Source organism: Dermochelys coriacea, chromosome 4 (genome assembly GCF_009764565.3).
Source record: "Dermochelys coriacea isolate rDerCor1 chromosome 4, rDerCor1.pri.v4, whole genome shotgun sequence".
In the NCBI taxonomy this organism is placed as follows: domain Eukaryota; kingdom Metazoa; phylum Chordata; order Testudines; family Dermochelyidae; genus Dermochelys; species Dermochelys coriacea.
This window is the reverse complement of record NC_050071.1, coordinates 108531500-108545173: the sequence shown is the minus strand read 5'-3', so window position 1 is coordinate 108545173 and position 13674 is coordinate 108531500. Positions and strand designations below refer to the sequence as shown.

The 13674-nt window shown below is 43.3% G+C and overlaps 1 protein-coding gene and 1 long non-coding RNA gene across 6 annotated transcripts in view; one reads left to right on the top strand and one right to left on the bottom strand.

The window, feature by feature from the left end:
- LOC119854561 overlaps positions 1-8095 on the bottom strand; it is a 30102-nt gene extending 22007 nt beyond the window's left edge. The window contains exons 1-3 of one of the 3 annotated variants that reach the window (XR_006281172.1): positions 7910-8095; positions 3862-3961; positions 463-620 (exon numbers count right to left, since the gene is read on the bottom strand). This is a non-coding gene — a long non-coding RNA (uncharacterized LOC119854561). Of the gene's footprint in view, positions 1-462; positions 621-3861; positions 4349-7909 lie in introns of those variants that run through there. The other 2 variants (XR_006281174.1, XR_006281173.1) reach the window with 2 other exon arrangements.
- A 203-nt stretch (positions 8096-8298) lies between these two features.
- Positions 8299-13674, top strand: part of STIM2 (stromal interaction molecule 2) — a 138978-nt gene continuing 133602 nt past the window's right edge. Inside the window, exon 1 of one of the 3 annotated variants that reach the window (XM_043514044.1) lies at positions 8299-8545. In XM_043514044.1, coding sequence (XP_043369979.1) covers positions 8377-8545 — 169 coding nt within the window. In that variant the 5' untranslated portion in view covers positions 8299-8376. The remainder of the gene's footprint in view (positions 8546-13674) is intronic. The other 2 variants (XM_043514045.1, XM_038399034.2) reach the window with 2 other exon arrangements.

The window sequence follows — 13674 nt, the reverse complement described above, 5'->3', positions numbered from 1 at the left end:
AGCATCCAAATAAGAGAACTGATGAGGGTTTATTAACTAGCACGGCACTGCATAGTATTACTGTTAAAGCAATAGTTCATTAGGTGGATTGGTCTATGGTTCTGCTGACAGTTGAGCTAGGTACTGCATCTCAAGACAAGTCACGTGTGTTACTACATAGTGAGGCTGATTGCTTCTCCAAGAGTCAGTAAAGAACAGGAAAGGTTCAGGAGATCTCTACTGCTGCCTCTTCCTAAGACCACTTCAGGATACCCAGACAAGAACTCTCTGCTCTCCTTTTCAAGGACATTATTGTCTCTGGTCCCATCTGAGGAATACATGTATTGGGCCAAAAGAGAGAGGCAGATCATATAACAGAACTAGCAAAAAAAAAAAATATTAAAATCAGTTCAGTGCAGCTCGCTGGATCCACAGGCACAGAGATATTTCCATCATTGAGGTTTTGGCTTGGGTGGCACATACCTCCTCAGGTGAGGTAATCTCACTGCCCATTTTTGGCACCTTATCGGGAAGAATCTATGTATGAGGACAGACCTTCAGAAAGACAGTATCAGGAGGACATTCATTTGTCAGATCCAATGGATAACGTCCAGGCAATGCTGCTTACTCAAACAAGTCACCTGTGGAAACAGATGAAATATTATTTTATGAGGAGGGACTGGAACTGGCAGAGTCTGATTCAGACTTAAGGAATGTTTGTTCTCCAGATGAAAATGTGGGGAATATAAGACATCGGATGATGCTCTAGTCTTTCATGAGTTAGTATTCCAAGTGTCAAAGATGTTAGATATTCCTTCTGTTTTTGTAGAGAAATCATAGAATCATAGAATATCAGGGTTGGAAGGGACCTTAGGAGGTCATCTATTCCAACCCTCTGCTCAAAGCAGGACCTAATCCCCAACTAAATCATCCCAGCCAGGGCTTTGTCAAGCCTGACCTTAAAAACCGCAAAGGAAGGAGATTCCACCGCCTCCCAAGGTAACGCATTCTGGTGCTTCACCATCTTCCTAGTGAAAAAGTTTTTCCTAATATCCAACCTAAATCTCCCCCACTGCAACTTGAGACCATTACTCCTTGTTCTATTATCTGGTACCACTCAGAACTGTCTAGATCCATCCTCTTTAGAACCCCCTTTCAGGTAGTTGAAAGCATCTATCAAATCCCCCCTCATTCTTCTCTTCCACAGACTAAACAATCCCAGTTCCCTCAGCCTCACCTCATAAGTCATGTGTTCCAGTCCCCTAATCATTTTTGTTGCCCTCTGCTGGACTCTTTCCAATTTTTCCACATCCTTCTTCTAGTGTGGGGCCCCAAACTGGACACAGTACTCCAGATGAGGCCTCACCAATGCCGAATAGTGGGGGATGACCACGTCCCTCGATCTGCTGGCAATGCTCCTTCTTGTACAGCCAAAAATGCCATTAGCCTTCTTGGCAACAAGGGCACACTGTTGACTCATATCCAGCTTCTCGTCCACCATAACTCCTAGGTCCTTTTCCGTAGAACTGCTGCCTAGCCATTCGGTCCCTAGTCTGTAGCAGTGTATGGGATTCTTCCTTCCTAAATGCAGGACTCTGCACTTGTCCTTGTTGAACCTCATCAGATTTCTTTTGGCCCAATCCTCTAATGTGTCTAGGTCCCTCTGTATCCTATCCCTACCCTCCAGCGTAGCTACCACTCCTCCCAGTTTAGTGTCATCTGCAAACTTGCTGAGGGTGCAATCCACGCCATCCTCCAGATCATCAATGAAAATATTGAACATCCTGTAGTCTTACAATTTGGGGGCAGAGGCTAGATAATGAGCCACGCTTCCATTGTTAGAGGGGTTTGCCTTTGCTGTCTGAATCAGTCTGGAAGACTGCTTAACTACTCAGCCTCTGTCTAAGAAGACAGACAAATTACATCATTTCCGTCAAGAAGGAATTGCTACATTTCATACTCCTCTGTCTCCTAATTAGTTGGTGGTTGAAGTGGCACTTCTTAAATGAAAAGATGCCCAAAATCACTCTACTGCATCAATAAAGAAGGGAATAAGGTGGATGAATTAAGACGACAAATATTTTCTTCAGCTACATAATACATGCACATTTCCAACTATGAAGCTGTCAAGGCTAGGTACAAATACCATCTCTAGAGCAATATGTCCTCTTTTTCTTAATGCTCTTCCAGCGAAACACAAAAAATTATGCAATGCTGTTTTGGCTGAAGGACTGAATGTTGCTAAGCAACAACTGAGAGCATCTTTTGACTCCTCAGATACTTCAGCAAGCTCAATGGCTTTGGCTGTCATTAAGGAGACATGCATGGTTAAGATCAGTGGGACTCCCTCGCAAAATAATAATGAGGATTGTGGACGTTCCATTTGAAGGAGATAGTCCGTTTAGTGGTCAGACTGATGAAATATTGGAGAAAATGAAAAATTTAAGCTCTACTGCTAGATCTTTAGGTTTCTTTAATACAGGGAAGAGGCCTTATTCGACTCCATTACATAAATATCAAATGCAATCCCACCTCCTTCGTGTCCTTCACTTCATTACGATTATTAAAGAAAGTCATATCATTTCCACGCACATTATACCCCACAACACCAACTACAAGTGAGGAAGAAATTTAAGCCTTGCAATATTAAAGGGAAAGTTTCATGTTCATCTTCTATGGTTCCTCCAAGACATCCGCTTTGACACAGAGCTTCAAGCCAGTCCACTTGGACATTACTTATCCACAGTTTGGGTACCAGTAGTCCCATTTTGATTATCAATGGGAGTTAATAATATTGGATAGATGCATTTTAGAAGTTATTTCATGTGGTTTCACAATTTAATTCAAACCTTTTCCCCTAACAACCACCAGTTTCGTATCTGGGCAGAGATCAAAGTCATCTTGATTTGTTAAAAAAAGGAGGTTCAATCTCTACTACAATTGGGTGCCACAGAGGTAGTTCCATGAGATTACAGAGGGAATAGGTTTTTTCCTGTTGTTTTCTACTCCCAAAAAAAGAAATGGGCCTTTGCTTTATTTTGGATTTAAAGAGATTGAACACACAGGCTATATCTAGACTAGATAGTTTACAACAGCACAGATGTACTGATGCAGCTGCGCCAGTGTAAGATCGCTTGTGTAGCTGCGCTATTCCAATGGGAGAGAGCTCTCCCGTCGACATAATTAGACCATCCCCAACGAGCGGAGGCAGCTATGTTGGTGGGAGAAGCTCTTCCACCAACATAGCACTGTGAACGCTGCCACTTATGCCAGCAAAATTGATGTTGCTCAGGAACATGTTGCTCATGTGTGTTTTTTCACATACATCCCTGAGTGACATAAGTTTTGCCAACATAAGTGGTAGTGTAGACATGGCCTTATATAAAGAAATTATGCTTTTGCATGTTGTCTCTAACTTCTGTAATACCTTCTCTTTCTCCCAGGAGTGGTGTGTACCTCTGGACCTCAACGATGAATAGTCCACTTTTCTGTACGATCATGTCCTTGGAGGTACCTGCATTTCATTGTTGAACAGGACCATTTTCAGTACAACGTCTTCCATTTTGAGTTGTGTACAGCACTCAGGGAGTTTACAAAATGCCTTTGTGTTGTAGCAGCATAGCTAAGAACATATGTATCCCGCACCTAGAGGACTGTCTAATAAAAATGTTGTCCAGGGAAGCTATCTTAGTACATGTAAGTCAAATACGTTCATCATTTGTCAGTCTGGGAGTACAGATACATTGGGAAAAGTCCTGTCTAAACTCACTCAAAGGATTCTTTTTATAAAAGCCATATTGGATTCAACTGTGGAGAGAGCTTTTCTCCCAGACAAGAGATGTATCAAAACAAACAGATGTGTATATCTCCTGAACCAGTTACCAAGACAGTTAATTCTTTTCTTCCTTTGATTGCTGGATCTGCTGGCGTCATCAACAGCAATGACTCCTTTTGCTTGTCTTCAGACGAGAGACCTTCTGCACTGGTTAGCAAAGATTTACATACCAGGTTTAGACAGCAAGAATAAAAAAAAATAATTCCACAAGTGTTAAGGTCATTAATGTGGTGGACAGACAAAGTGCAATGAAAGGTAAACTTTTCACTCCCCTTTAGACAATCTTCAAGGCTTTTAATCTTCATGGATTAAAAAAAAAAAAAAAGGAAAAGGGATTTCTGTACAGATTCTCTAGATGGGTTAGATTAAGTATTTATGAATTTTATCAGTTGTAGGGATTATCCACTCCGCCAGGCAACAGAACTCATTTAACTAGATCAAAGGCAACTTTTATGGTTTTCTGTAGACATATTCCTTTGGTAAAAAGAAAAGGAGTACTTGTGGCACCTTAGAGACTAACAAATTTATTAGAGCATAAGCTTTCGTGAGCTACAGCTCACTTCATCGGATGCATTTGAAGTGAGCTGTAGTTCACAAAAGCTTATGCTCTAATAAATTTGTTAGTCTCTAAGGTGCCACAAGTACTCCTTTTCTTTTTGCGAATACAGCCTAACACGGCTACTACTCGGATTCCTTTGGTAGAAATATATAGAGCAGCAACCTGGAGTTCTGTTCACACTTTTCCTTAACATTATTCTTTAAACTCAGAATCTAGCTCAGATGCAAAATTTGGCAAGGCAGTTCTGCACTCCTTGTTTAACTAGAACTCTGGGTCTCACCATCCTGGGTCAGAATACTGCTTATTAATCTATCCCATGAATGTGAATATGCAAAGGACTCTCAAAGGAAGAAATGAATGTTACTGACCTATAACTGAGGTCTTTTGAGATGGATCTGCATATTTACACTTCATGTCCACCTTTCCTCATTACCGTGCAGTCCTACTTACCAATTGGTTGGGATTATAGGGCACTATGCTCCTTTTAAACGCTTGCCCTAGAACATCCAGAGTTCAGTGAGGGGAAGGCCAAAGGAGGCATGAGGACATTCCAATGACTACTGCTAGTAAATTTTACCTTTCAGGCTGCACCAGTGGGAGCACCCCACAACTGGCAATATGCAGAGTCTATTCAAAGAACCTCTGTTACAGGTAAATAACCTTCCTTTCCCCTGCACAGCCTCCTCAAAGGATTTACTGTTCTTAAAACCTATATTTTTGTGTGTAAATATATTTGGAATATATTTCCCCATTTATATGGCTTCATGTTGCACTATTCTCTGCTATGCTATGTGTATGAACTATTCTATCTTTGCCTGAAATTAGAATATAAACTCTAACAGCAGGGACCATAGGCCTGATCTTTAAAGGTCCTGGTTTTCTACTCTATTACTTCAGTTGGAGTGAAGGGCCTTGACTTTGGGTTCCCCACTGGCTTATTTGTTTGTACAGCACCGAGCACAGTGCAGTCCTAACCTACACTAGGAGAATGTCTGTCTGGTTTTATCTCTATCCATTGGCTGGTCCCCATGAAGAATGTGTCTGATACTGCTTTTGTCTAGGGGAGTTAGTCCTTTTGCTCAAGCATTACAGGCTCATGCTATTACTGCAGTAAGTCCTGGACCTGTTGAGGGCTCAATTTTGTTTTATATATTAGCGTTTATGTGACAAGGCTTCAAATACCATTTAGCTGTAATGATTTAAAACAGTCTGTACATACATGACTTCCAGCATTTTCTTTTTTATAAAATATGTCCCAATTCCTCTTTCTCGGAAAAGCTCTGCTTTTATGTCCCTTCCTCAGTGAAAAGTTGCTAAACTTATGTACATTTTAAAACCCTCAGGGAGTTAATTTAACATAAGCTTGATTGTGTGGCTCAATTTCTTTTGTAAATACTACTAAGTAGCAATTTCATTCCATTTACTGCTCTGTGGGGAGAGCACACACAGGATTAGCCAGATGTACTCTTCCACAAATGCTGCCGAGTAGGAGGAAGGAGCAAGTGGTTAAGTACAGCAAGAGGAGGATCTTATTAGCTATTTATGAGCGCCACAGGGACAAGTTATTTAGTTCTATAATTTCATGGTATTTACAAGGAAACTGTGGGAGAAGGTAGGGTTTTTTTTTCTTCAAATGTGACATTTATGGGTGGATCTGCTGCTCCGATTTACTGAATTTTATTTGGTTGTCCCTGATTGAAGAATAGGTTTCAGAGTAGCAGCCGTGTTAGTCTGTATTCGCAAAAAGAAAAGGAGCACTTGTGGCACCTTAGAGATTAACCCATTTATTTGAGCATAAGCTTTCGGGAGCTACAGCTCACTTCATCTGATGCATTCAGTGGAAAATACAAGGGGGAGATTTATATACATAGAGAACATGAAACAATGGGTGTTACTATACACACTGTAACCAGAGCAATCACTTAAGGTGAGCTATTACCAGCCCGGGGGGGGGGACGAGGACGAGGACGACCTTTTGTAGTGATAATCAAGGTGGGCCATTTCCAGCAGTTGACAAGAATGACTGAGGAACAGGGTGGGGTGAGGAATAAACATGGGGAAATGTTTTTTGTTTTTTTTTAAACTAACATAGAATATCAGGGTTGGAAGGGACCTCAGGAGATCATCTAGTCCAACCCCCTGCTCAAAGCAGGACCAATCCCAAATTTTTGCCCCACATCCGTAAATGGCCCCCTCAAGGATTGAACTCATAACCCTGGGTTTAGCAGGCCAATGCTCAAACCACCAAGCTTACTTTGTGTAATGACCCATCCACTCTGAATGTGAATGTGTTAGATTCAAAAAACAGTTGGAGAACACTTCAATCTCTGGTCACTCAATTACAGACCTAAAAGGTGCAATTCTTCAACAAAAAAACTTCAAAAACTGACTCCAATGAGAGACTGCTGAATGGGAATTAATTTGCAAACTGGATACAATTATCTTAGGCTTGAATAGAGACTGGGAGTGGATGGGTCATTACACAAAGTAAATGTGTAATTTACTTACCCCTCCCCCCTCCCCTGCTGGTAATAGCTCACCTTAAGTGATCACTCTGGTTACAGTGTGTATGGTAACACCCATTGTTTCATGTTCTCTATGTATATAAATCTCCCCACTGTATTTTCCACTGAATGCATCCAATGAAGCGAACTGTAGCTCCCGAAAGCTTATGCTCAAATAAATGGGTTAGTCTCTAAGGTGCCACAAGTCCTCCTTTTGATTGAAGAATAGTTCCTCTTACCCTGATGTTCCTGTTTCAGGGTATTTTGATGGGACAGTTAACAAAAACCTTTTTGAATACTTCTTATTTATAGGTTCCAAAAAGGTGGGTATAAGTGCAAATGTCAAAGATAGTATGACCAAGTTTCTCTTACTAGTTTCCCATAGGTGGTTTTTGTTTTTTTTGTTTTTTTCCCTAATATGACTCACGAGAGCAAGTGTTCACGGAGATATTTTAAATCTCACTCCAGCAACTCGCTCCCTGTGAAAGAACCGTTCAATTGAAATGTACTTCTACGGGCGGTTCGTAGCAGTGCCCTCGTCTCATTAATAAAATGCTCTGCTTAGCACGTCGTGGCCGAATCCTGAGTAGAAGCCAGGCCCATGGAGTCTAAATCCCTGTGCATTAGTTACACGATAACCTTGCCAACCCCCCTTCAGAAGTTCTCAGACTCTTTAATAGCGTCACATGCATCTTGAGAGAAAGGTTATTGGATAGACTGCCTTGCCTCCGGTGTGAGATCACAAAATATCCCTGTGGCCTCCATAGCAGGTTGCCTAAAGAGAACTGTTATGGTATTTATGTATTTCAGCTGCCTTGGCTGTGACAGGGGGGTGGTGCTCTCTGGGGGGGAGGGGAAGCAGTGTTTCATTTGGGCCTGGTCTTGCCAAGGCTGAGCCTCCCCTAAGCTGGGCCATTCATAGCCCTGGCACCTCTCGGCTTGCTGCATCGCTTATGAATCTTAAAAAAAAACTGCAGGAGCCCCGGCACGCTTTTCATTACCCACTGAGCACAGAGGAAAGCGATCAGGAACCGTTTCCTCTCCCCCCTGCCCGTTTCTCCGTCCCACGGCGGCCTTCAGCAGGGTTCTCCTCCATCCTGCCGCGGCCTGGCTCCTGCCGCCTTGTTTCCCTCTCCGCTCTCCCGGAGCCACCTGCGCGGCTCCCGCTTCCTGTCCCGCGGCTGGGGCAGCCCCGCGTCCCTCATTGCCGGGGCGGGCCCGGCGGACTCCGGCCCCGGCCCCCGGCTCCGCCCCCGCGCTACCCCGCCCCTCTTAGCCCCGCCCCCTCGCCACCGCCTCTTTCCCCGAAGAGTCACTGGGCCCCTTTGCGCGCTGACGTCTCGCCGCGCAGGCGCGGAGCCCCGGAAGCCGGCGGCGGGAGGCAGCGTGGGGCGCGGGGGGTGGGCGGAGCGCGGCTCGGCTCGGCTCGGCTGCCGGAGCCGGGCGGGGGTGGGAGCGCCACAGCGGAGCCGGTTGCGGTCGCTGCAGCAGCGGCACCGATGAGCGGGTTCCGGGTCCCGAGCGGCGCCGCCGCCGCCGCCCCCGTCCCGGTCCTGCTGTTGGGGCTGCTCCTGGCCGCCGCGGGCTGCGAGCTGGAGTCCGGGGACGTGGCCGGGGGCAGGAGAAGAGGCGGCGCCTCCGCGGCAGAGTCCCCGGCAACGGGGCCAGGTAACGGCCTGGGCGGGAGCGTCCCCCGCGAGGAGACGGGGACCCCAGCCAGTTCCGCCCGCGGCCCCGGGCAGAGCCTGGTGCTGACCGGCCGGGCCCCGTCCCGCCCGCGCGGAACCAGCCGAGCCCCGTCCTGCCCCCGGGGGACCAGCCGAGCCCCGTGCAGAGCCCAGCCAGACACGCTGCAGCCCCGGCGGGCTTGCGGGGGGAGTGCGTGGGTGGCTATCGGCTGCTTTCCCCGCTGCAGCCACTGTTTCCCCCTTGATTAGCAAACTCCGCCAGCGCTTGGCTGCGCTTGCGGGTCCCACCCCGAGCTCTCATGAACCTTCCTTCTCCCCAGCGGGGATGGACACTGCGGAGCTGCTGCTGCTGCTGCTCTCCGCAGAGAAGCCAGCCGGGTCTGCAAGAGACTCTCTGGGGCTGCCTTTTGGATGTTGTTGCTTGTGAAAACGAGCAGCTTCAGCAGCAGTGCGGTATTGCCTCTGCTGTGAGAGCTTAGCTGGCAGTCACCGGCTTCCCACTCAGCCCAGCGAAGCCCCCGGAAAAGAGTCTGAAGGTGGATCTGTGCTAGATCCTGTTGAATTAATGATATTGTTAAGATCTGTTTCAGAGTAGCAGCCGTGTTAGTCTGTATTCGCAAAAAGAAAAGGAGTACTTGTGGCACCTTAGAGACTAACAAATTTATTAGAGCATAAGCCTTCCTGAGCTACAGCTCACTTGATCCAAATGCATCCGATGAAGTGAGCTGTAGCTCACGAAAGCTTATGCTCTAATAGATTTGTTGGTCTCTAAGGTGCCACAAGTACTCCTTTTCTTTTTGTTAAGATCTGGAGTCCCTTCTCCTGTGATAGCCTCCTGCTGTGGGTTGTGTTTGTGTGAATGCGAAGGGTGTTTTGAAGGTTGGCTGGCTCAGAAGCTCTCTTCAGGTATAATGAGACGTCCCTCTCAACGATTTATCATGTGTCTAGCTCCCAGGACATGGCTTGTATTAATGAGTTCGTGTATCCTCAGCAAAAAGACACGTTCCTGGCATCTTTCACAGGGTGGAGGAGTCTTAGACACACAATGACTATATTTAATTGTGCATCTATATCTATATTGGTTGGAAGGTTGCCAGAGAAACTGTTAGTTTAATTTCAACAAAATGTACTTGCAACACTAGTGTGCAGGTGATGGGTCAGAATGTGGGTGGCTTTAACAGAAGAATCATGAACAAGTTTCTGTCTGTGTGCTGTAAAAGGACCCATAGCATAATTTTTAACAGTTTCAGAGGGTGTGTGTATCATGGAACCTGCATGGGTCCATTAGACTCGTACCAAAAAATGTGGCAGTGAATGACTCAGTAGAGCAGCAAAACAGCTTTGGGAAAACTAGATGGACCTCCAAAGCCTAACGGACAAACTTGCAAGTATTTCCAAAATTGCCAACACAGCTACCTGTAAAGCTGCCAAGGAGCCAGACGCTGCAATGAAAATCATGACTTCCCTGATTCCTGGGCGGGATGATGGCTATCCAGAAAAGAGGAGGATATGCTTGCATGGAAAGCTTTAGCCTCAGTTTAATAATTTTTTAAAAAAATAATGCACATATGCAGTTTTATCTCTAGAGAGTAAAATGTTGTTACCATTGATTATTTTAAAACACGGATTATGATGAAACATTTAAAAGAAATGTTAGTAAAACAGCCTTTTTAACTTTTTAATATGAATTTTTCTTTAAGAATTTGGAAATATTGATATCAATAAAGCATCTGTTGAGATGCTTGTGTACATTTGAATAAACTTCTAATATTTTTGAATGGTAGGAAACTTACAGGTTTCAGAGTAGCAGCTGTGTTAGTCTGTATTCGCAAAAAGAAAAGGAGTAATTGTGGCACCTTAGAGACTAACAAATTTATTTGAGCGTAAGCTTTCGTGAGGTACAGCTCACTTCATCGGATGCATCCAATGAAGTGAGCTGTAGCTCACGAAAGCTTACGCTCAAATAAATTTGTTAGTCTCTAAGGTGCCACAAGTACTCCTTTTCTTTTTAGGAAACTTACTGCAGTTGTGAAAATTCTTTGACTGTTGGGTTCTTAATTGCAATGGGACAAGATTTATACATAGATACTGTATTTAAAAGTGGTTAAAAGTAGAGCAGAGCTTTGGTGTGGGGGTCACCAGGCTTAGAGCAGTCTAATCAGGAAAAGAAGTAAGAGGAAAACATTGTAAGCATGTAGGTCAAAAGAGTTCACATGACTTACCAATGTTAATGTTAAATTAAACAGTATTCTTGGTGCCCTGAGCTAAAATGGTTAAATTTTTCTGGGTAAGATCTTACATGAATCTCTTAATGATAAGAATGACCTGAGGATTAGAAAATACAGGCTCATGTACAATCTTTGAAATCTATAATTGATATTCTGAGTGACTCCTGCAATGCAGGGAAGTGAGACAACAGAGTCTAGTGAACTGAACTTGGATTTGGGAGGTGGGCACTCCTGAATTCCAGTCTTGGCTGTACTGCTGAGTTGCTATGTAGCATTGGCAAGTCACTTTTATCTTTTTCCCTATCTGTACATCTGGGATCATACCTCAGAAGGGTGTTGTGAGAATTTGGTGTTTGTAGGGCATTATATGATGGTGGTTGTTGGTATTAGTAAACAGTTCAGATAAGGTACTGCGATTTATATTGATGTCTGTATTTCATCATCTTTACAGACTGGATTAGTTAGTTTTTTTTTCAATGGATTTATATGAAATATAACCAGAGACCGTTCTGATTTTATGTGGACTGTAAAATTCTATCTTTAATCGTTCTACAACATTTTAATATCTTCATAGCATCTTTACAGCTTTTTCTCTTATGGGGCAAGAAATCTGACTTCATAATGCTATGTATATTTAAGGTGCTCTGAGTGATTTTTTTTGTTTATGCATCTTCCACATTTGAAATATCTCAGGCCAAGTGCAAGCTGCTATACTTGCTAACTTTGCATTTTTAAAGCGTTACTTATAGCATCATTATATCGATGGCTTTGTGGACACCCACCTCACTGTCCATCAGTCTGTCCAAAGTACTGCCATATAAAGAATTCCCTGGCTTGCTACTTTATCTCCAGCAATTCTTCAAATCACTTAATTAGCTCAGTGGTTTGAGCATTGGCGTGCTAAACCCAGGGTTGTGAGTTCAATCCTTGAGGGGGCCCACTTAGGGATCTGGGGCAAAAATTGGGGATTGGTCCTGCTTTGAGCAGGGGGTTGGACTAGATGATCTCCTGAGATCCCTTCCAACCCTGATATTCTATGATTCTATAACTGTTTAACATCAGTCAAGTTCCTTGTCCTTCCCTTCAAAGCCCTACACAGCCTGCCCCCGCCTACCTTTTCTCCTCATGTTTCTTTCTGTGATTTCACTCTGCAAAAAATGTATATTTTCTTTACTACTTTATCCTGCTTGAGTGCCTAGGCCCCCTTCTTTAATACTCCTTACACTTGGAACACTTCTCTTATCCAGATTATCATGGCTCCATCCTCATTCTGTAAGTTTTTCCTTAATGCACGTGATTCCAAAGCATTATGTGGGTTATGATTATTCCACAGAAAAGTGTTACCAAACTAGACTGTGCTGGTTTATTCATTTACTTTCAGTATATAAAATTTAACTCCTCAATTTTGAGAATTATTGAAAAGACTTGTTTTCTCTCTCCCAGAAGTTTTTGAAAAATTACTGAGGTCTTCTATTCGTCTCAGAGCATCCCTGCAAAAATATATTAACACTTTTGTACTGTTAAACTTGTAGAGATCTTGAAAATGACCCACTAATCTGAACTGAGGGATTCAAAATTAAAGCATTCCAAGAAAAAACAACAACAAAAAAACTTGCTTAACAGTTGCTTGCTGCAGACCTGTCCTTGAAAGGATTACTTCACCTAATTTTTTGTAGGGAATTATACAATATAAGCTAGACATGGAAAAAATATCCTTGTCAGTACCAAGTTATTTACCATGCTACACTTTCTAATGTTTGTTTGTATGGTGGTAATATGAAGTGAACCCAATATTAGATCCGGACTGCACCATATTAACACATAACAGAGGGATCATCCCTGTCATGAAGAGCTTACAATCGAAGTATAACTCAAAGAATGGATACAGCATATAGATGAGAACCCTGTAATTGCCAGGGCTGCTTCTGGAGCCTTTTCACAAAATTGACATTACATTAGTTGCCTCCAGTACAGAGGCTGATTTAAGCGATAGGTTACATACCACAGTTCTGCTATTTCATATTTGATTTTCTCTAGAAGCATTGGGTGAATATCATCTGGTCCTGGTGACTTACTACTGTTAAATGTATCAGTTTGTTCCAAAATCTCCTCTATTGACAGCTCAATCTGGATCAGTTCCTCAGAATTAAAAAAAGAATGAGTATTTGTGGTACCTTGGAGATTAACAAAATTATTTGGGCATAAGCTTTCAGGGGCGAAAACCCACTTCATTGGGTGCATGCAGTGGAAAATACAGTAGGAAGATGTATATACCCAGAGAACATGAAAAAATGGGTGTTGCCATACCAACTGTAAGGAGACCAATCAATTACTTGTCGGGTTTTTGTTTTCTTCACCTAATACAGACTAACATGGCTACCATTCTGATTCCTGAGAATTGTCACCTAAAAGAATGGCTCAGGTGTGAGAATCTCCTTCACACCCTCTGCAGTGAAAACCAATGCAAAGAATTCATTTAGCTTCTCTGCAATGGTCTTGTCTTCCTTGAGTGCTCCGTTAGCATCTCAGTCATCCAGTGTCCCTGCTGATTTTGTCAGGCTACCTGCTTCTGATGTACTGAATAACAATTTTGCTGTTAGTTTTTGTCTTTTGCTAATTGCTTTTTAAATTTTTTACACTTGACTTGCCAGAATGCAATTTGTTAGTCTCTAAGGTGCCACAAGTACTCCTTTTCTTTTTAGGAAACTTACAGCAGTTGTGAAAATTATTTGACTGTTGGGTTCTTAATTGCAATGGGACAGGATTTATACATAGATATTGTATTTAAAAGTTGTTAAAAGTAGAGCAGAGCTTTGGTGTGGGGGTTACCAGGCTTAGAGCAGTCTAATCAGGAAAAGAAGTAAGAGGAAAACATTGTAAG